This window comes from Lutra lutra, chromosome 8 (genome assembly GCF_902655055.1).
Source record: "Lutra lutra chromosome 8, mLutLut1.2, whole genome shotgun sequence".
In the NCBI taxonomy this organism is placed as follows: Eukaryota; Metazoa; Chordata; class Mammalia; order Carnivora; family Mustelidae; genus Lutra; species Lutra lutra.
In genome coordinates this window covers 87,060,164-87,084,809 of record NC_062285.1, presented here as the reverse complement: position 1 = coordinate 87,084,809, position 24,646 = coordinate 87,060,164, and the positions used below count along the sequence as shown (strand labels likewise).

Sequence of the window (24,646 nt, the reverse complement as noted above, 5' to 3'; positions counted from 1 at the left end):
CTAATTATGGTTCTTGTATCATCCCAGCAATGCTTCTTCATGCTAGCAGCTCCAGTTCCTTCTCATAGCAGCACTGAATCTAGTGTGCGGTTATCCCAACAGTGGCAGAATGAATTTTAATGTGCTTCCAAGATCCTCAGAGACGCTAGCACAAACTGAGTGGCACCTCTTTAGCAACTCTGGTTAGATTTTAGCTCCACAGGACCTCTCCTCTAAATTTCTAGGTTTTATCAATTTCGACCTCTTCCATTTGTTGCTTTAGTACTAGGGGTGTTAGCTGTTTACCACAATTGTTACTTCCATGATATGCATGCTGATCAATCGCCAACAGACTTTAAGTGACATGACCAGTCACTACTGATCATGATGTATATCTGTTATTTACATGGTGATTTTTGTACTGTAGACTATCAAAAGATAAGCTGAGGCATGTTATACATTTTGAGTTTACATGAGCAAAAATCAATTTGTATTGAACAGCATTCAATCTAGCAGATAGAAAGGAGCTCCAAGGAGCTATATGAAAATGAAAGACTTTTATAGACATAAGGGAAAGGAATAAAGAAGTTATACTAGGCAAAAAGTGGATTGGTTATGACAAGGTTACTTTCCTTTAGGGAATGGTAGGAGTCAACTAGGCAGATTACTGAACTACTGTTAATCAGTTCCTTCCTGATTGACTGGTTTAAAATTCCATTTCTGGGAAAGCTGAAAACTGTAGTTAAGTCTCAGTTTGGTGACCTGGGGGTTAGCATAAGTGACTCCATATTGGACCTGTTGTCTTGTTTTTAATAAGACCTATCAGCAAAGTGTTTACTCTATGCAATTACTCACAGTTAATATAACATGGTAAGTGAAATTTGAAACATGTTGTTGGGGAACTGGTGTTACTTAATTAACCCATGGTGTTTGGGCTTGAATGGTGACCCTGAGGAACAATTTGAAGCCAACTCCTCATATCTTAGAATGTGACCTTATCTGGAAATCGAGTTATTGCAGACATAGTTAGTTAAGATGAGGTCATACTGGAATAGGACTAGTGTTCTTTTTTTTTTTTTTTTAAGATTTTATTTATTTATTTGAGGAGGGGAGAGAGAGAGAGTGCACAAGCAGGGGAAGGGCAGAGGGAAAGGGAGAAGCAGACTTCCCGCCAAGCCCAACACAGGGCTTGATCCCAGGATCCTGGGATCATGACCTGATCCAAAGGCAGATGCTTAACCGACTGAGCCACCCAGATGCCCCAGTATGACTGGTATTCTTATAAGAAGACAATGAAGATAGGATAAGAAAAACATGTGAAATGGGGCGCCTGGGTGGCTCAGTGGGTTAAGGCCTCTGCCTTCGGCTCAGGTCATGGTCCCAGGGTCCTGGGATCGAGCCCCACATCGGGCTCTCTGCTCAGCGGGGAGCCTGCTTCCTCCTCTCTCTCCGCCTGCCTCTCTGCCTACTTGTGATCTCTTTCTCTGTCAAATAAATAAACAAAAATCTTTAAAAAAAAAAAAAAGAAAGAAAAACATGTGAAATGAAGGTAGAGATTGGAGTTATGTAGCTATAAGCCAAGGAACACCTGGGGCTACCAGAAGCAAGAAGAGACAAGGAACCCCTGCCAACACCAGATTTCTGGCCTCCAGAACTCTGAGAAAATAAATTTCTGTTGTTTAAACTAAGTAACTAATGAAAACCACTTAGTTTATAATTCTTTGCTACAGTAGATCTACAACACCAATAACCATGGCAACTATTTTGGAAAAATCTACGTTTTTCCTACTGTGTCTTTCTTCTCTCCTTTCACAGAGAACACTTCACTTCTGACAATTCCGGTTCACCAGATGTATGAGTTTTTTCCCCATACTAAGCAAATCTGCAACACCAGCTAGCTGTCCAATAATTTAACTCAATTCTGACACTATCTGCCTGGAGATGGCATAACATCCCACAGGTTAAGGGCTGAGTCCCACAAGAATGTTCCCAACTTCAGATGCTAAGAGCAAGTAGTAGGTCCCAAAGTTATCCACAACTTCTGTCTCACTTGGCTACAAATCAGAGGTTTCCATGGTCCCCCTTGGATTTGATTATTTGCTACAACAGTTCTCAATTACTCAGGGAACACTTAACATTTGTTGACATTATTTATTTATTTTTTTTATTAAAGGACATGATAAAAAATACAGATAAACAGCCAGATGAAGAGATACATAGGGCAAGGTCTGAGAAGGGTGGGGGCACAGTAGCCTCTGTCCCCAGGGAGCTGGGGTGTGTTACCCTCCTAGTACATGGAAATGTTCATCAACCTGGAAGCTCTCCATCACACCACTATGATTTTCATGGAGGCTTCATCACATGGGCATTATTGATCACTAACTCCATTTTCAGCCCTTTCTCCTTCTCAAGTGCATGGGGGGAGAGGGAACAAGGCTGAGAGTTCCAAGCTTCTAACCATAGCTTGGTCTTTCCAGTGACCAACCTTTATCCAGGGGCCATCCAGGGGCACGCACAGAGTCACATCATGAACGAAAGACAATCCTCTTACCCAGGAAACCACAAGAGTTTCAGAAGGCCTGTACCAAGAACTGCGAGGCAGAGACCAATATATATTTTCTATTATCTCACAGTAAGTAGAATTATAAAATGATATTCATGATAAAATGCAATTAACTAAAATTAGTGCATTTCAATAGTTTATTTTTATTTATTTATTTTTTAAACATTTTATTTATTTATTTGACAGAGAGAGATACAGTGAGAGAGGGAACACAAGCTGGGGAGTGGGAGAGGGAGAAGCACATTCCCCACTAAGCAGGGAGCCCGACACGGGGCTCAATCCCAGGACACTGGGATCATGACACGAACTCAAGGCAGATGATTCACAACTCAGCCACCCAGGTGCCCCTTAGAAGTAAGGACAACCTGTAGTCTTAATTACCCATATTACATATGCATTTTAAACAAATTAACTACTGTTTTACAGAGAGAACCAAGAGGTAGGATGTTAACATACAAGCATTCTAGCACATCAGTGAAGCGTATTTATGATGATCCTCATAACCACATACACACATTTTTTTAGCACTTTCTTAAAATGACAAAAATGAACATTTCCAAAATATTTGTTTAATTACATATAAACATAAGAAGAAAAAGTATAGATTATATTTAATGACCAATGCTTTGGTATTCTATCATATTTGGGAATTATTCAGGTAATCAAGGATGAACCATTAATTAACTAATAGTAAGTTAACTAAGGATCTTGGGGATTCTGTTTAAGTTGAACTGCTATACAATTACTGGTGATATGAAAAAATGTGCCAGAATTAAAATTCAATTTAGTTGAATATATAATTTTACATATTTCATAATCTTAAATGCTTATTTCATGCTCTCTATTAACGAAATAAAGAAAACATAGTTTTTGTTTTTGTTTTTTTAATTAAACTGTTGGAGGGTGCCTGGGTGGCTCAGTGGGTTAAGCATCTGCCTTTGTTTCAGGCCATGATCCCAGAGTCCTGGGATTGAACCCCATATCAGGCTCCCTGCTCAGGGGGGAGCCTGTTTCTCCCTCTCTAGCTTCCTGGCGCTTGTGTTCCCTCTCTTGCTATCTCTCTCTGTCATAAATAAACACAATCTTTGAAAGCAAAAACTAAAACTGTCGGGTGCCTTGGTGGTTCAGTTGGTTGGGCATCTGACCATGATTTTGGGTCATGATCTTGGGTCATGATCTCAGGATCCTGGGATCTAGCTCCGTGTTGGGCTCCCTGCTGAACCGGGAGTTTGCTTGTCTCCTTCTCCCTCTGCCCCTCCCCCTGCTCACTCACTCTCTTAAATAAATAAATAGGTTTTTAAAAAACTAAAAACTAAAACTGTCAAACTGGTCCCATTTGTCCAAGGATTCACTATAGTTTCATGAACTTGGATTTTTATGTAAAAGTGCATCTGAGCTAGGAGTTTCATGAAATTTGTTTCTTCTTAGAAGACCAGCACATTTAGAGTATTAGAAATTCAGGGGTTTTCCCCTAGAATTCTTGGGTTTCTTTATGGATTGCAAGCTTCTTTTAGTCTCTATAAACCAACCAAATTGGAGCTCCTTTACCTTGAGAGATTTTATAATCAAATTCATTCTTATACTCTGAGGGTAGGATATTATTTCCTACTCAAGCAGTGGAATGTAGAGGCTCTTCTAAATTACAGACACAAAGATACACCGAGAGCTTGCAGATTTAGTTCTACAACTTTACCTATGGGTAAAAAGTAAACCCAGAACTTAAAAACTCACCAGTCCAAAGACAAGTTTTATTTCCATTAGACACAGTTTATTTGCTTAATTCATTTGAATTCACAAATTGTTAGATAAATGAGCCAAGGAAAAAAAAGATCAATAAACCATATTCTCTGCCACATCCAATTCAGCAGAGAATAGATTCCTATCAAGTCAACAGAGATCACCAAATGGTCAGATCATAAAACTAGATTTCCCATCATTGCTTCTCTTCTACCAAAGGGAAATAATTTATTAGCTATATGCAAACCAGAACTGAAACCAAACTTGGCCAAGAACCAGAAACAGAAACAAACCACAGAGTAAGAGGAAAAAAAAGAAAAAACTGAGGGAGATGCAAGTGAGTTAGTGAAGGTAAAATAACATTGATGCTTGGAATTCACTCTGAAGATGAAAAAGGGAAATTCCTTAAACAACCCATGAGGTATGCTTCTTTTTTTTTTAAATGTTTTTTTAAAATTTTATTTATATATTTGACCGACAGAGATCACAAGTAGGCAGAGAGGCAGGCAAAGAGAGAGGAGGAAGCAGCTCCCTGCTGAGCAGAGAGCCAGACGCTGGGCTTGATTCCAGGACTCTGGGATCATGACCTGAGCTAAAGGCAGAGGCTTAACCCACTGAGCCACCCAGGCGCCCCTGAGGTATGCTTCTTAAGCAAGGTAGTTTCACTGGTTCTAGTGTATGAGTCCACTCTGGCATCTAGGTGGAATAATTTTTATAACCAAGTATAATTTCATTTCTAAAATCTTAAAAATGACTCAAACACACATAGAATGATACCATCAACAATTTGTTAGTTTCATTAATGAGGGAAATAGCAGAACTGTAAAGCTGATTTAGAGGAGAATTAGAGAAATTAAGAACTATATAATAAAATCAGGAAAGACAAGCATACTAAAATAAATTTGAGACAAACGTGGTTAAAATCCTACTGGTCAATAACACTATAACTTATGATGGTATCTTTTCTATAGAACATTAATTATTTGCATCTCTTCCAGAAAAAAATAATCTACAAGGTGATACCTTTACAATCTTAAGCTATAGTAGTTAAAGAATCCTAGAACTAGAGAGAACCTGTTAACAGGATGCAGTGTAACACTGAAAGGACATGCAATCATCCTTTTGCTTTAGTTCCACATTTGGGATAATTTTTTCTTAACAGGAAAGAAAATCAAAGTGATGTGTGAAAAAAAATTAGTTCAAATTTAGTTCCTCTATAGATTTTTGTTTATTTCTTAGTACCTTCTGCCACATTTTTGCAGATTGCTGAGACCCCAAACCAGGTGGGGACTGCAGGTCATCTAAAATTACTTTCACTGAGAATTTTCCCTTAGTTAATTCTTTTAAAAGATTTTATTTATTTATGTATGTATGTATGTATGTATGTATCTATCTATCTACCTATTTATTTATTTGAGTGTGCAAGCAGAGAGGGGAGGGACAGAGAATCTCAGGTAGACTCTGCGCTGAGCATGGAGCCTGACACAGGGCTTGATCTCATGACCCTGAGATCATGACCTGAGCTGAAATCAAGAGTCTAACTCTTAACTGACTAAGTCACCCAGGTGCCCCTTTCCCCCTTAATTTATTAGCAAAGACAAGAATTCTAGCACCTTTAATTTCTTTTTAAGCAGACAAATGCTAACATTTCTTCAATAGAAACACTTATAGCTACATTTCTAAAAATGGCTACATGGAGTTTGAAGCAGATCAAGATCTAATACAAATAAATATGAATAAATCTTTACAAATCCACAAATAAATATGAATAATTTTTTACATCTACTTATACCTACTTATTATCATATGCAAAACTTGCTTTTGACTCTTTCACTCAATTACAACTTAGTTACATGTCTTGAGGTATTTACTCTCGATCTATCCCAAGACCCTATGTATTTCAGCATAGAATAGTGGTTAAGAGGGTAGCACAGCTCCTTCTAACTCTGTGATCTTGTACATTAACCCTTTTGGCCTCACTCTCTTTACCTGGTTTTTAGGCCATCCAGGCAGTGGTTATTTTACATAAGACTTACTCAAGAAACTTATTAAAATGAAGAGTCCTGGTTTTGTACTCAGATACTCTGAATTAGTCGATACAACTGAAATTAGCTCAGGAATCTATACTTTCACCTATACCTCTCAAGGAATTCTTATGCATGTGGTCATTAGCTCATATTTGGAGAATAGGGATAGAAAGCTAGTTTTCCACACCAACTGGTTTTAAGGCAGAAACCAAAATAGAATTATTGATAACTATAGTATTGAAAGGATATGAGGCTGGCTTAGCCCATGTGGCAACTATTAAGAGAATAAATGGAGTGTAGTGATCCAGGCACAGCAGTTGCAGAGATTAAAAGGAAAGCAGCAGATAGTTAGGCATTGTAGTATGAGTGCTGCCAAAAGATGCCTCATTCTGGGTACCAATGTTTTTAGCTTCAAAACAGTAGGATTTGTGGGAAAAATTTAACAACTAGCTTACTAAGACATTGCTTAACATATATTTCAGAAAAACAGTGGACTTAACAGAGAATGGTTTAAACAACCATAATAGAAGAACAGAGTCTTAGGCATTGCTCTGACTTAAATAAGTTCATAAAAGTATACTATCTGAATTGAATGGGGGATGAGAAGTCCCCATAGAAAGGTTGATATAACATCACACATGGAAAGAAAGCAAATAGCAAAACTTTTTGTGGATAATTTGATGTTGATTGTAACCTAACTTAAGTACTTAGAATCCAGAATATAACTAACTCCACTGGTCAGTGTATGGGCTTAGAGATATTATATGAGAGCTGGAATTCTGCATGAGTTTGTCCCTTGGTTGGCCCAACCTGATTCTGAATTCCTCCTGAGGTTTCATATAGTCCTTGCTTAAAACATGATGGCTCATTAGTTGGATGTATGGTATGACCCATATGGTGGTTATCAATCATTCTTGGCCTTGTTCTTCCTCAGTGGACCCATGAGCAAAGCAGCAATGGTGGCAGTGAAGGAAGCCATCATGAGTTTATCACCTGGACTTTGCTTCACCAAAGCTAACTCATTTACTATCATTGCTAATTCTAACTGGCAAGCCATAGTGATCATTGATAAGAGGAAAACACAGAGACAGCTCACCCATACTTTAAGGGGAAGCTATCTACCTGACTGTAGATCATCTTCACTGGGCTCTTCCTGACATGTAGATGACAATTTTTTTTTTAAAGATTTTTTATTTATTTATCAGAGAGAGAGGGAGAGAGAGCAAGCACAGGCAGACAGAATGGCAGGCAGAGGCAGAGGGAGAAGCAGGCTCCCCGCCGAGCAAGGAGCCCGATGTGGGACTCGATCCCAGGACGCTGGGATCATGACCTGAGCCGAAGGCAGCTGCTTAACCAACTGAGCCACCCAGGCGTCCCTAGATGACAATGTTTTATTCTCACCTAGACTCCCCCTGGTTGTGTACTCATTTTCATGATTATAGTGCCATAATCTATAAACTTATTGGGTGTGTTATACATCACTATGACATTCCATCCACATTACCTCAGACCATTCTTTATAGAAAAAGAAATGAAGCTGAAGCCTAGAGTATTTGTCATTATCATACATTCCAGTGCCAACAAATTGTCTTTTTAAAAAGTGGAATATTTGGGGGCACATGGGTGGCTCAGATGGTTAAGCATCTGCCTTCAACTCAGGTCAGGGGTCCTTGGATCAAGTGCCGCATCGGGCTCCCTGCTCAGCGGGGAGCCTGCTTCTCCGTCTGCCTTTGCCTCTCTCTGTCTTTCTCTGTCTCTCATGAATAAATAAATAATTTTTTTAAAGGGGAATATTCTATTGAAAATCCAAATAGGATATCAGACTTGGAACCTCATTTTGCAAAGTTAGAGTCCTTTCTTGCAGTCTGTGATATATGTTCTGAACCAGTGACCAACAATGGTACTTTCCCTCCCGTAGTAAAGAATAGGATTCCAGGAAACTGGCAGTGTACTTGAGAGTGTCACATCTCATGATCACACCTAATAATAACCGACTTTCAGAATTTTTGTATACTGAACTGGAAACCATAGACTTTTCAGCCTTAAGTCTTAGAAAGGAGAGACGGGATATGGTAATAGTGGAAATTAGTTTGAAGTAGAAAGCCTCCTTATGCCACCAAAGCAAGAGGTAGGAAAGGAGGTAATTAATGACTTCTGGCTGAGTGATGGATCATGATGATAAAGGAGAAAAGAAAAGTTCAGCAAGAAATCTAAAAAACTCTTTCTACTGTTATCTAAAGGTACCAGAGTACCAGAGACATGTAGAGTAAGGATCACAAATGATTCTTCGCCCTCAAAATTGAAGGGTTGAGCACTTCATTGGGGGTTGGGCGACTAGGCAAGGGAGGGGAGGAAAGGGAGGAGTAGAATTGTATAAGCTTAAGTGATGTAGAAGGCAAGGAACACAGTCTAGGTAAAGAGAGAGGTAAGTCATATATCATAAATACTAGCTACTGTCTCATGACCAGTTGCAGACATGAGGGCTTAGACATAGTCTCTACATTAAATTTATTTTTATTGTTGTTTTGGTTTTTTACTAATCGTCATGGAAGTTACTGATTGTCCCCTATCATCTCTTTCTCCTTTCTACCTTTGTAAGAGAACACTCGGGTTTTTTTCTAGGCACAGGACTACTCAAAAACTGCTTTTCCTTATCTTTTTTTAAGCTAGTATGTATGTGTGACTAAGTTCTGACCAGTGGAACAGAAGCAGAAACACTGTATTAGTGAAAGTCTTTAAGCAAGGTATAGGAGGGAAATAATATTTTCACTTCCTCCTTTTTTATGCTGGCTGAAATAATATTATGTTCCACTGAATTATTTGAGAATATTCAATTCTTTTGTACAGGATAAAACATATGAATGAAATATTTGAAACTCATAAGGAGTAGTAAGCCTAGGGGTGCCTGGGGGGGCTCAGTCGTTAAGTGGCTGCCTTTGGCTCAGGTTATGATCCCAGGGTACTGAGAGCCCGCTTCTCCCCTGCCTGCCATTCCCCTGCTTGTGCTTGCTCTCTCTCTCTCTCTCCCTCTTTCTCTGTGTCAAAAATAAATAAAATATATATATATATATATTTAAAAAGTAGTAAGCCTAGATACCAGGTAAGATGCTTGCTTATGAAATAATGAAACTCATAGACTATGTTAACTGTAGATAAGGTGCAAGCAAATAGCTTGTGAGACACAGGCAGAACTCATACAGTATAGATTCTAAGTAAGTAACTTGTAAGACATTTTAAAGTTATACATAATAAATGGAGTATATGACAGGACAGACAAGAATGTTATTTATAGGTAGAAAGGTCAAGTCACAAGATACAGATATTTCTCCTAGGCTGACAGCTGTGCCATCCCCAAGTTGGCTACTGCGGTAGACAGAACTGTAAAATGGCTTTTAGCCCCCAGTATATACACATTTTCTTTTAGTTATTCATCAAATTTCAATTTAGGTATTGTGATGGGATTTTGCTGACATATTTAAGGTCCCAAATCAACTGACCTTAATATAGGGAGACTATCCAGGTGGGCCTGACCAAACTACAAGAGCACTTTAAACCTGGGTCTAGAAATCAGAGACAGAAAGCCAGAGATTCAAAGCAAGAGGAGTTGACACTCCATTCCTGCCTTGAAGATGGAGGAGACCACATGACAAGGAATATGAGCAAACTCTATGAACCAAGAGTAAGTCTAGCTGATAACCAGAGAGGATATGAGGACTTCATCCTGCAGCTTCAAGGAACTGACTTCTGTCAAGAAGAATGAAGCTAGAAGTGGATTTTTCCACGAAGCCTCAGATAAGAAATCAACCTAGCTGAACCTTGATGTCAACCTTGTGGTACCTTGAACAGAGGACTTAGACAAGCAATGCCAGACTTCAAACCTATAGAACTGTGAGTAGTAAATGGGTATTATTTATGCTGCTGAATTTATGATAATTTGTAATGCAACAATAACTAATACAACATAACTATTCAGTTGTAATATTCATGTGGTCCCATTCTGGCCTTACACATGTTCTATCCCGAAAACAAAAAATACCCATAGTTGTTCAGCATACTAATTATGGAGCTACATTTGGAGCCAGGCATACTCACCCTTGCCTCTCGCTGGTAGAGCAAATGGTGTGTTGGTCCTGCCTGCTACGCTCCCTTGTTCGAATCCCAGTTCCACTCCTCATAATCACATCAGACATGTGGCAGAAAAAAAGGTTATATGAACATTGTGTAATCTAGGATTTAGGTAGTGTGGTCTTTCCATCCCATTTGCATCCTAACCTAAATGTGTTAATGTGTTATTCCATCTTTTTTTCCCTATTTCTCATTCGGTGTGTTAAATTGACTTTCTAAACCACATAATTCAAGCCTCTTATTTGGTTTGCAGGTCTTTTTGTTCAATGATCTCTGTGATAGTTTACATAGCAGTGTACTTAGACGTTACCGTTCCATCAAGGTAATTTCCTACAAGATGAATGTGGACATATGGCTGGTATTTAAGTAGCCATCTTAGACTCCCAAGGATGGAGCAGCAGTAAAATAGAAGGAGAAAGAATTTAGAAGAAGCCTGAATTCCTTACATAATGGAAGGCTAGGAGAGCCTTCGATTGACTACCTCTGATTATTTTTTATGTATGAGACAAACTTCTAGATTTCTTTAAAAAGATTTTTTAAAATGTATTTGGGGGAGAGAGAGAGGAGAGAGAGCATGAGTCAGGGGGAGGAGAAGAGGGAGAGCAAGAAGCAGACTCCCTGCTGAGTAGGGAGCCCAACCCAGGATACTGGGATCATGACCTGAGCCAAAGGCAGACGCTTAACTGAGCCACCCAGGTGCCCCTAAACTTCTAACTTTTAAAAGGGGTCTATATTAATGATTTCTGTCACTCACAGATAAATTTAACTCTACTTGGTGCACTAATGCTTCATATTTCCTCTCCTATTATACGTAATTGATTTTCAAAATGTAGACCAAGGCCCATCAAAATGATCTGAGCTACTTGTCAAAATTTAGGGTTTTTTTTGTTGTTGTTGTTTTTCTAAAGATTTTATTTATTTATTTGACAGACAGAGATCACAAGTAGGCAGAGAGGCAGGCAGAGAGAGAGGAGGAAGCAGGCTCCCCGCTGAGCAGAGAGCCCGATGTGGGGCTCGATCCCAGGACCCTGGGATCATGACCTGAGCCGAAGTCAGAGGCTTTAACCCACTGAACCACCCAGGCACCTCTCAAAATTTAGTTTTTCAGATGCTACCCTAACTTCTTTGGTGGGACCCAAGAAACTATACCAGTTATAAGCCTCTTTGGTATTCTGCCACTAATACTTGTAAACAACTGATCAATAGGGAATGTTTTTGGTATTTACATTTAGAATTTAGTCCAAAGACTAAAGAATGACAGGAAAGACCTGGATAGGTCCCCAAAGGACTAGAGGGCTAATATGAAATACCCAGGAATTTTGAACTGAAAGGAAAAAACAAATTTGAAAATTACCCCTATATTAATTTAGTGCAGCTGCCATAACAGATCACCACAATTTTGGTAGCTTAAAACAACATACATTTAGTCTTTCAAAGTTCTGGAGAGCAGAAGTGCAAACTCAAGCTATTGGCACGGTCACAACTCCCTCCAGACGCTCTTGGGGAGAGCTGATTCTTTACCTCTTTTAGCTTCTGGTGGCTGCCTGCTGTTCCTTTGCAGGACACATCACTCCATTTGGAGTGACTCTGTCTTCAAATTGCCTTCTCTCTCTGTTTTTCTAATCTTCCTCTGCATCTCCCTCATAAGAATACATACTATTGTAGATAGGGCCCACTCACATAACACAGTAAAGACTGATCCTCTGAAGATCCTTAACTTAATCATACACTTTGCCATACAAGGTAATATTCACTCTTTGGTCATATAAAATAGTATTTACAGGTTCTGGGGATTAGAAAGTGAATGTATCTTTTGCAAGGGTGGGGGAAATTTTTTTTCTACTAAACACTTATAATACCACTTTTGGATAGAGTAGTTATTTCTGTCTCTTAAGGACAGTTTGAATACATTTATAGTTTTTCATGTGATAGGTCATCTTTGGAATTATGTTTCATGCATGACACGCAAGAAGTGAAATATACTGGACATAAAGTCATACTAGCTTGTCATACCTGTTTGTCCTCTTTTAACTCAAGCCCTGTTCCGGGAAGCTGCTTTGAACTGCATTCTAGTATTACTGATCAGATCACGGTAGGTACATAACTCAAGGGAAGTTAGCTTACAACCTATGAGGTTACCTGTAGAAGTGATTGTAAATATCTAAGACAAACACACTAGCTTCCACTGTCAGTTGGACTACAGAGTTTGAAATGTGCAAAAGATGGACAGTCAGGAGATTTAGATTTAATAGGTCTAGGGTAGGACCTGAGTTCTCTCTCCTTTTTTAACCAGCTTTCCAACTAGTTCCATGTACTCCATAGATTTCTGTGGCCTTAAAAAGTTTATGGCATTTTGAGTCAAGTATTTAAATCTTGTCCCTACCACTTAGTAGCTCTGTGACTGTCAATCTGTCTGATCCTTAATTCCCTCCATGATGAAGACTATGTTTACCTATTGGGATTATGAAAATTACATGACACAATATATTTAAAACACCTAGCACAGTGTTAGGCACATTGAAAAGCCTCAGTAAGTGGAATATAGTAAGGGTTTTCCTGCCATTTCTAAGATAAACAGATAAGGTGATTAAAACTGCAAACATAGACAAGTCACAAAGCTTAAGAAGTTTGACAAAGTTCTTACTTTTTTTGGTAAATGTTACCATGTATTGCATTCCTGCCCTCCAGATTCAGTTTAATTCAACACATGCAATTTTTTTTTTTTTTAATTTCTCTGTCAGGTGTGATTACACTATATTAAGGGATAACTAACTTTTGTTAAGGAGCCTCCTCAGTTCTAGTTAGAAATTTACATTTCTTAAAAAAAAAAAGAAGAAAGAAATTTGCATTTCTGACCCTCTGTAGATTGCTAGCCCTTTGTCACTATATCCTGGTCTTATTGGGGCATTTCTTATTTATATATGGTAAATTCTCCTGTAATGGAAGAGGGTATTCATATAAGTCTAGTATCACAGAACTCTCTAAAGACAGGCAGAGCTAAATTTGGACCAGGAAGCTCTGGATTAGCCCTTACTGCCTCCCTAATACTATACTTGGATTTCTGCTGCAACTATGTACATCCATTCCTGAAAAACTTTTCATTTCGCAAAATTATGCAGCAAAAATACTCATTTAAAAGCAGTAGCAAAATATGCTAATAAAATAACAGCACAGTTAAGCTGATATGTTACTTTTTTTTTTTAAGATTTTATTTATTTGACAGAGAAAGAGAGATCACAAGTAGGCAGAGAGATAGGCAGAGAGAGAGAGGTAGAAGCAGGCTCCCCGCTGAGCAGAGAGCCCGATGCGGGCCTCGATCCCAGGACCCTGAGATCATGACCTGAGCCGAAGGCAGCGGCCCAACCCACTGAGCCACCCAGGCGCCCAAGCTATACCAACATTTAGAGAGAAATCACTTTTAAATCATCAGAGAACTTCTTTCTAGTACCCTAAAACCTAACATTTTAATCCTATTTTCTCTTTTATGAACTTCTTTTGCTCTCTCTTCACCTATTTGTTCTCAAAGGCTTTTTCCTTAAGTAATCTAGCACCACAGTTCCAAATGTGTCTAATAGGCTTATTCATCTTTTTGCTCATAGTGACATATTTTACACAGGTATGGGTTATGAAATAAAATAAATATCCATATACACACTGCTTTCTTACATTTGATACAGCTGAACTGTGATAAAATCTCATATATAATCTGTTTATTTTAAACTCTAAGCTGGAAGTAGTCTTAGTATTAATGATTTCTTGCCAGCTAGCAACTTTTCTTTACCTCAGTTTACTTTCCTTCCCTCTAGATAACTGATGGAAGCTATAGTGATAGAAGGGTTATTTTGCTAATACACCCATTCTTTAGTTAACTATTTGGTTAGGTAGCAGGAAAAAAATTGAATACACGAGTAAAAACATTTTTTTACAAGAAAAACAAAAGATATGTTCATTATATTGAAAAAAAAAGTTTGCCTCCTTTTTCTTTTTTAAATCTTATCAAAACACATTTAAAAAACTTTATGGAAATAAGTAAAAATATAGTTTTTAACTTACCAAACCAATAAATTCTGGTAACGTTAGTCAAGGCTCTAAAAAATTAGGCTATAAACAGTCTATATTATTTTCCCTTTTCTTCCATTATCAGAATATTTGGAGAAAAAATTTTTGCTAGACTTCTAAGGGGACATATTTGGCTTATGTTAAGGATCTCTTCTCTTTTTCCAGTTGGCATATGATCTCTCTTTGACTCCAATGGAAATAATAGTTTATTTCTTCATCTGTGAGTCTCCCTTTGAAATTAATTGAATTTTTCCAGTTTTTATTTCACTTCATACGTGTACACACACACACGCGCGCGCGCGCGCATACACAAACACAGAGTACTCCAAAAATGTAAGAGTTCTAAACTCGATCACACACACAGCAACTAGGAAGGCAAATGCATCTATAAAGCTCCTTTTAGTAGGAGATCAAAGAATTTGGTCAGAAATGACAAACCAAACCTTTTTTGAAAATCAATAGTTTTTACATGATTGTATTATTTTACTCATCATTTTATATATGTATGTATTTATTTACTTATGATTTAAAAAACCCATAAATTTAATGATTTTAAACCATCTTAACATTTTTTAAGTGCACAGTTCAGTAGTGTTAAGTTTATTCACATTGTTGTGACACAGATTTCTAGAATTTTTCATCCCGCAAAACTGAAACTCTATATGAACAATTCCCTATTTTCCCTCCTCTAGCCCCTGGCAACTACCACTCTACTTTCCGTTTCTATCAGTTTGCCTACCTTACGTACGTAGCTCATATAAGTGAGATCATCATATAGTATTTGTCTTTTTTTGACCACTTTTTTTTTTTTTCCACTTAGTGTAATTCCCAGGGTTCTTCCAGGCTGTAGCATGTGACAGGTTTTCCTTCTTTTTTAAGGCTGAACAGCATTCCATCTAAGCATACACCACATTTCTTTACTCATCTGTCAGTAAACATTTGGGTTGCTTCTACCTCTTGGCTCTTGTGAATAATGTTGCAATGAACATGTTTGTGCAGGTAGCTTCCCGAGATCCTTTTTAAAATTCTTTTGGATAGGGCGCCTGGGTGGCTCAGTGGGTTAAGCCGCTGCCTTTGGTTCAGGTCATGATCTCAGGGTCCTGGGATCGAGTCCCGCATCGGGCTCTCTGCTCAGCAGGGAGCCTGCTTCCCTTCCTCTCTCTCTGCCTGCCTCTCTGCCTACTTGTGATCTCTGTCTGTCAAATAAATAAATAAAATCTTTAAAAAAAAATAAATAAAATTCTTTTGGATATATACCCAGAAAGAGAGATTGCTAGGTCATATAGGAATTCTATTTTTGTTTTTTGAGGAATCTCCCATACTGTTTTCCATAGCAGTCATACCATTTTACATTCCCACTGACAGTACTGTTGCAATTTTTCCAATTCTTGCTTACATTTATTTATTTATTTATTTATTTTTTTATTTTTTTACTGTTTTGATAGTGGCCATCCTAATGGGTATGAGGTGCTTTTATTTATATTTCTCTAAGGATTAATGATGTTGCATGTCTTTTCATATGCTTGTTAGCTATTCATCATCTTATTTTAAAAATCAGTAAAATACATGTAAGTCAAAAAGTGAGTATTCCCTAACTTCCTTTGTCCTCTGCCTTCTTGTGAACTCACTTGTAAAAACCTGCAAGAACTCCCTATCCCATTCTCTGTATTTGCACGTTGGGCAAATGATTGCTAAAGAAAAATCATGGGGTTGGGAGTTATTTGCCTCAGTTGTGCCTTCAACGTAGGTCAACAATCTTACAATATTTTTCTAGTCAACATCCTCACCCTCCGTTGTTACCTTTCTTCCTTCTTAATTCTCTAAGACACCATCATTGATGCTTCTTCCAATAATAAAATGTTTGGAAGAGAAAACTTAATCATACTAAACATACACAGTTATAAGAAATAATTTTCTTCTCCAAATTTCATTAATATTAATTTTTTTAAAGCATCTCAGACTTTAAGAAATATATTCCAAACCTTCTCCCAATCTCATCAACCCTCACACTCCTACAACTTTCTCCCTTCATGCCAAATTTAGTGTCTGTTACACAGTCAAAATAGAAAACAAGGTATAGGAGTCTTTGTATTTCCTGCCACCAAATCAACAAACCTACTAAAACGGTCTTCTTCTTCTACATAATTAAGGAGGAGGCAGAGCTGGAACTAGGGTGCAAATTTAAGGAGGCACTCATTCCCATTGCTGGTCCTGAACTTGCAAGAACCTGTGGTTCTTTTGTACCCTGTGGTTCCTGCTTATCTTGTTCTAGGTCTGGCCCTGGGAAGAGGTAGCCCTTTTTTTAAATCCAAAGCCAATTTTTATTCTGGCTTCCAATTCTTCCCATCATGCATCTTCTTCTCAAGAACTGTGATCCCACTTTTCCCTCTCTCCTGAATTTTCAGCTTCTTGCTCTATACTGAAATCCTTTCCTTTAGCATTCTCCCATTTTTTGAAAAGAGAAGCAAAAAGGTTTCTTCTGACCATACCTTCCTTCAACAATCACTCTTAAATTTCCCATTCTCTTTTTGCTAAGTGTTTACTACAAGCAGTGATTTAAAAAAAAATCAGTTTTATTATGCTGAGTGAAATAAGTCAAGCAGAGAGAGTCAATTATATGGTTTCACTTACTTGTGGAGCATAACAAATAACACAGAGGACATACGGAGATGGAGAGGAGAAGGGAGTTGGGGGAGATTGGAGGAGGAGACAAACCATGAGAGACTGTGGACTCTGAGAAACAAACTGAGGTTTTTGGAGGGGAGGGGAGTGGGGGGGGTTGGGTGAGCCTGGTGGTGGGTATTATGGAGGGCACTTATTGCATGGAGCACTGGGTGTGGTGCATAAACAATGAATTCTGGAACACCGAAAATAAATGAAATAAAGTGAAAAAAAATCTCAAAGTTTTATATGCTTGCCATCAATTTCTTAAGCATTTGATTTCTATCTACCCCTACCCCCCATCTTTCCACTGCCATTGCGTAGATCAGCGGTTCCTGAAGTGCGGTCTGGGAACTGGTGGACTTTCCTAAGACTGTTTGAGGGGTTGCATGAGGTCAACGCTACCTTTCTATAAAATTAACATCCTATTTGCCTTTTTCACTCTCACTCTCTCACAAATGGACCAAAAGTTTCTCCAGAGACTACATGATGTGTTAAATCACAACAGATGGAATGTAGAAGCAGATATGAGAATCCAGCTCTTATTTGTTAAGCCAGATAGTCAAGAGATTTGCAGAAATGTAAAATAATGTCATTTCTCTCACTCGTTTTGTTTGTTTTGGAAATATAGTTATTTATTGTACTGGTCATAAAGTGTTTTTCATTTTATATATTGGTAGATTTGATTTGGTAATTTTCATTAAAGAATTTTTTTACCTATATTCTTTAATTTGTCCAATTTTTTAATTTTTGTGTTTTTGCAATGGCCTTAGCAGTTTTCGGTATTAAGGTGATTCTGATTTCACAAAATGAATTAGAAAGTGTTCCTTCCTCTTGCGCTTTATCAAAGAATTTGTGTGGTATTGGTATTATTTCCTCAACTGTATTAAAGAATTCATCTGTGGTACAATCTGGGTTTAGAGTTCTCTAAATTGTGGCCTATTTAGATTTCCCATTTTAAAAAGTATATTTTTCTGATTATTGGTGATGTAGAACATTTCTTCTTCTGTGTTCATATCCTTTACCCATTTGATCATTGGGTTTTTGTCATTTTTTCACTGATTACTATAAGTTTCTTGTGTATCCTAAGTATTAATCCTTTATCAGTTGTAATCACTGATAAATACCTTATCCATCAGTCCAGGATCTAAAATTATTTTGTATCCTTTGTCATACAATTTTGATATAAAAGAACTCCACCATTTCCCTCCCTTCAAGAGGTATGCTTTTGGGGTCTTAAGAATCCTCTCCTCCCTGCCAATACCCCCAACATGATGTAGTCTTACACCAACATTTTTTATTCTGAAAGTTTTAATATTTTAACTATGATGATTTAATTTTTCAATGAAAAAAAATTTTTTTCAGCTTTAGTAAAGTAAAATAGACACAAAACACTGTTGAAATTTAAGGCGAACAGTGAGTTGATTCAGTTCTCTTAGATATTGCAAAATAATTACCACCATAGTATTAGTTAATACTTCTATCGTGTGACATAATTCTCATTTCTTTTTTGTGATGAGAACATATAAATTCTACTCACTTAGCAACTTTTAAGTATATAATATAGTGTTTATATCACAATGCTCTGCATTAGATCCCCCAAATTTGTTAATCTTCTAACTGAAAATTTGTACCCTTTAACCAACACTGCCCCCCAGCCTATGGTAACCACCATCCTACTCTGTTTTTATGAATTTGGCTTTTATAGATTATACATATAAATGATACCATACAGTATTTATAAGGACACAACTGTTGATTTAAATTTTATCTTTGTAATGAGTTATTTTCATAAAAAAATATATCTTTAAATCTCCCCCTCCCTCCACCAGTTGACTCATGATGCAGTCTTTGTTATATACCAACTTTTCTTTTATACAAGGATCTGTTTCTGGGCTCTTTATTTTGAACTATGTATATATCACTTTGTTCCTCTGTCAGTACATCACTGTTTTTGTTACTCTGATTTTGTAGTATATCTTAATATTTGGGAAGCCTGTCTCCTTTCTTTACTATTCTTTTTCAAAATTTACTTAGCTCTTTTTAGATATTGTTTATTTTCCTATCTTATAATTACTTTATTAAAAATCCTTAATCTTGATTGTTTTTATAAATTATCAAGAAAATTTTAAAGATATATAAAAGTAGGGAGAATGGAAAAAATAGTCTAATGAACTCCCATGGACTTCATTATCAAACTTCAATAATTATCAGTGCATGGTCATTTTTGTCTTACATATTGCCCCCCACTTTTCTTTACTCCACCAGACTAACTTAAATCACAGATATAATATCATGTCTCTGTATCAACAAAAGTTAAATCACTGTTCAAATTTTCCTGTATCACTTTTTTGAGATGGGATGTCTATTTTTTTTCAATTGAGATGTAATTGATATAAACATTATACAAATTTCAGGTGTACAGCCTAACGATTCACTATTCGTATACTGCAAAATAATCACAATAAGTCAAGATAACATCTGTCACTATATGTAGTTACAAAATTATTTTTCTTGTGATGAGAACTAAAAGATCTTAGAGACTTAGAGACTTTCAAATAGACTTTACGGTACTATTAACTAAGGTCACCATACTATATATTACATCCCGTGATTTATTTTATGGATGTTTGTGCTTTTTGACCCCCTTAACCCATTTTGCCCAAACCTAACTTCCACCTCTGGCAACCATCTATCTGTTCTCTGTATCTGTAAGCTTGGTTTTACAAGATACAACATATAAGTGAGATCATATAGTATTTATCTTTCTCTGTCTGACTTATTTCACTTACTATAATGCCCTCAAGGTTCATCCATGTCAACATGGATGTCACACATGACACAATTTCATTCCTTTTTTATGGCTGAATAATATTCCACTGTATATATACACATTTTCTCTATCCATTCATCCATTGATTGATACTCAGGTTTTTTCCTGTCTTGGCTACTGTGAATAATGTGGAGATGAATATGGGGGTGCATATACTTTTTTGAGTTAGTGTTTTTGTTTCTCTTTGTATAAATACCTAGAAGCGGAATTCCTGGCTCATATGGCAATTCTATCTCTATTTCACAGAATTTATTATTCCATTAGGGGTTATAAATAGTAATATTAATATTTTTTAAAGGTTTATTTATTTATTTTAGAGATAGAGAGAGTGAGAGACAGAGAGAGGGAGAGAGCGAGCATGTGCATGAAATCCAGGGGAGGGAGAGCCAGAGGGAGAGAATCTTTAAGCAGACTCCCTGCTGAATATGAGCTCACGACCTGAGCCAAAACCAAGAGTCAGATGCTCAACCAACTGGGGCCACCCAGGAAACCCAATAGTAATATTAATATTAAGGTATATATCTGATCTTGTCACTGTTCTGCTTAAATAGCTTTCTATTATTCTTATCGTGGGTATTGTGCACTATCTAAAGAACATGATAGAGCATCTTAGTAAAGATAATGATACTTTATCAGGGCGCCTGGGTGGCTCAGTGGGTTGATGCCTCTGCCTTCAGCTCAGGTCATGATCTCAAGGTCCTGGGATCAAGCCCCGCATTGGGCTCTCTGCTTGGTGGAAAGCCTGCTTCTCCCTCTCTCTCTGCCTGACTCTCTGCCTACTTGTGATCTTTGTCTGTCAAATAAATAAATAAATCTTAAAAAAAAAAAAAGATAATGATACTCTATTGAGACTTTTGTGCTGAGGGAATTTTCTATTTCAGGATAAAAGGTTGATATTCCCAAATTTATCCAGAGAGCTATTGTTGGGTATCAGAGAAACTACAGAAAAGAACATACGAGAAATGAAAAATACAAAAAAGAGCATAAAAGAATGTTAGCACAATTAAAAAAAAAAATCTTACATGCATCCTAATGGTATTCCAGAAGGAGAGGAGAAAGAAGATGTAGCAGAAAAAATATTCAAAGAGAAAATAGCAAAGAAGTTACCAAAATTCTCTCAATTGCTCTCTTCTCCTCCCACCATACCATCTCTTTTTTCTTGTTCCTTTCTCTGTGCTTTAGTCTGGATAATATATATTGACTTTTCTTCAAATTCACTGATCTTTTTGCCTATGTCCAGCTTGCTGTTAGGCCTGTACAATGAATTCTTAATTTCAGTTATTGTATCTCTCAGTTCTAGGATATCTATTTGCTCTTAATCTTTTTTTTTTATTATTATTGGTTTTGGTGACTTCTATGCCCAATGTGGGGCTTGAACTCATAACCCTGAAATCAAGAGCTGAATACTCTACCAACTGAGCCAGCCAATTGCCCCTATTTGCTTTTTTAGAGATTAATTTTTATTAAGTTTTATATATTTTCACCTGTTTTATATATCTTTTCTTTTGTTTTCCTTAACACATTTATAATACTAGTTTAAAAGTCGTTGTCTGCCAATTCCAACATCTGGGTCACTTTTTGGGTCTGCTTCTAATGACTATATTTTCTCTTGATTACAAATCACATTTTCCCTCATATTTGCATGTCTTGTATTTTTTTTAATTATATGTTGAACATTATATTTCCAATTATATATCCAACTGAAATACTATTTTGTCCTAGAGAGTGTATATCTTTTCCACTGTCAGGAGGCTAGAATGAGAGACATTGCTTTGATCTGATCAGGCATTATGCTCTGTTGGATTTGGATTGTAAATCTACTTTGAGTTCACCTCAAACATCTTGAGGGTGAGATTTGGAGTTCAATGCTGTATGTATAAGTACCTCTAGCAGGACTTTGAGACTAGGCATTGTGAGACTGACCACATCTTACTTGGAAGCAGAACTGCTGCAACTAACGAATTTATAATCTGTTCATGAAAGACAATTTGAAAAATAATCCCAAATTAAAAAAAAAAAAACAACAAGTATCTAGTTAAAATGCTATCATTTTAATAAGGCAACATCATCTTTTTTTTTTTTTGCAACATCATAATTTTAATGTACTTTCTTATAGTCCTGGGACTAGATGGCTTATGATTGTTTCATTGTTTAATTGAAACTCTGAAATTAACTATATACTTTGATTGGGGGTAAGCTATTCTCAAGAAGCATTTTCTGCCAGATCCTAAAGAAAAATAGTATTCATAATCAGATTGCTTGTTTTAAAATTTTGTCCAAATTCCACTGGTAAGGAAGCATCTATACTTTTGCATTCTTGCAAGATGATTAGGGTGGTAATGTCAATCTGGCATGGCTTCTTGAATTATTGTTCTCATAATTCTCATCAGGCCTTGTGTACTGTGCCTACCAGCAGTTCTTTTAAATAAGTCTTTTATTTTCTTTTAAGTTTTTAAAAGATTTTATTGATTTTTGAGAGAGAGAGAGAGAGAGAGTACATGCATGAGTGGGGGAGGGAGTGGCAGAGGGAGAGCAGACTCCCCACTGAGCAGGAAGCCTGATGCAGGACTTAATCCCAGGACCTGGGGATCATGACCTGAACTGAAGGCAGATGCTTGACTGACTGAGACACCTAGGTGCCCTTAAATAAGTCTTTTTTTTTTTTTTTTTAAGATTTTGTTTATTTGACAGAAAGAGATCACAAGTATGCAGAGGTGCAGGCAGAGAGAGAGAGAGAGAGGGAGAGAGGAGGATGCAGGCTCCCTGCTGAGCAGAGATCCCAATGTGGGGCTCAATCCCAGGACCCTGGGATCATGACCCAAGCTGAAGGCAGAGGCTTTAACCCATTGAGCCACCCAGGTGCCCCAAGTCTTTTGAATTAATACGCAAAATTTCTAATTCTGGAGGTATTAATTTTGGTTAATCTCTTAGGTAAGTATGTCTAAAGCTATCAGTAGCTTTTCTTAAGGGATAAATAAGTCAGATATTTTCCAAACCTCTTGAGTATCTAAGAATAAATTTGTTACTTTTCTACATGAAACACAATTTAAACATAAATTCTAATGTCCCATCCTTTCCTCCTCAAAACTCTAATGATATTGCTTCATTAAGTAGTTGGTATTTAATATAACAGAGGAGAAGTCTGATGTCAATGTGATTTTTGTTTCTTCAAATATAGCATATTGTGTCTCCATCCTTCACCCACCCACCAAATATCCACCCATGGCACACACACTCTCTTAACCCAATCCTCAGCTAAAGTGCATAGGACTTTTCTTTATCTTGCTTATTACTCAAACTTGCAACCAAAATATTTTAAAATATAGGTCTCTTTTGGGGAAGCCTGGGGGGTTTAGTTGGTTAATCATCGATTCTTGATCTCAGGTCTGGTCTTGGTTTCAGGGTCATGAATTCAAGCCCCACAATGGGCTCTAAGGTGGGAATGGAGTCTACTTTAAAAAACAAAAATAAAGTAAAACAAAACTATAGGTCTGTTTTTTATGATTTGAAATGTATTTCAGAAGGCTGAAGTGAAGTAGTGGCCATTACTCTCTGAGGGCCATTCTAGTCATATGTGATAAAAAAAAAAAAAAAAAAAAAAGAACTTGGCCAATTCCAGATTGTCCTTGCTCTCTTCTACTTCACCTCCACCTTGTCTTCTTCTTTTTTTTTTTTTAAAGATTTTATTTATTGATTTGTTAGAAAGAGAGAGAGAGAGAGGGAGCGAGCATGAGCACAGGCAGACAGAGTGGTAGGCAGAGGCAGAGGGAGAAGCAGGCTCCCTGCTGAGCAAGGAGCCCGATGTGGGACTCGATCCCAGGACGCTGGGATCAGGACCTGAGCCGAAGGCAGCCGTTTAACCAACTGAGCCACCCAGGCGTCCCTCCACCTTGTCTTCTTATCTGCCATACTTGATGATGAGAAACAAACACTTGATTTGGACCCACGGTAGCAATAACGTCACTGAAGCAATAGCTTTCCTTTTGCAGTCCCACTTAGGCAGCTATATACGATTGATTTTTCAAATTAATTAGTTGGTGACTCCTCTGTTCCTGTAACTACCTCTCCTGAATTGTAACTTCCCTGGCTCCTACTACTGGTACAGAAGGTTCAGATGCTCTAATTAATCTCTTCCAATGCTCCAAGATTCACTAGGTTCTCTGCTTCTCTTATTAAACCATAGCTGATACTGTTATTGGTACTGGAAATTGGTCCAGAGGAACAGAAATATGATGATAGGACTTTAGAACTGATTCTCTGATCTGCCTAAATTTAGAATTAATGACACTGTTGTCAGTGGTAAATTGGTAGCCCATCACATGAAGCAGCAAAATATATCAAAATTGCAATAGTGCAAGCAATAATGCTTGACCTTGTCACCAGCAATCAAGTGCCTATAAATATGCTCTTGCCACGGATTATCTTAGAGGAAAAACAATATTGTTGTCCGCTTGCTTCTACGTGCACTGTAGAACTTCAAGGAAAACAAACAAACAAACAGTGAGTTCAGAGTATTAAATTTCTAGCTTTAGACCCAGGTAAGGAAACAGATGTCTCCTATGACTGCCCTAAAACAAACCTTCATCTGTTTTATTTGCAGAGTAACAAAATTCCTAGCCAAGACCAAAGTTTTGTCATGTGGATGGCTAAGCTACAATGCAA

At 37.3% G+C, this 24,646-nt stretch overlaps 1 protein-coding gene across 1 annotated transcript in view; it reads left to right on the top strand.

The window, feature by feature from the left end:
• Window positions 1-24,646, top strand: part of LOC125106957 (uncharacterized) — a 118,964-nt gene that overhangs the window by 83,262 nt on the left and 11,056 nt on the right. The window contains exon 3 of the mRNA XM_047741519.1: window positions 2,518-2,611. Within this exon, the coding sequence (XP_047597475.1) occupies window positions 2,518-2,611 (94 nt within the window). The remainder of the gene's footprint in view (window positions 1-2,517; window positions 2,612-24,646) is intronic.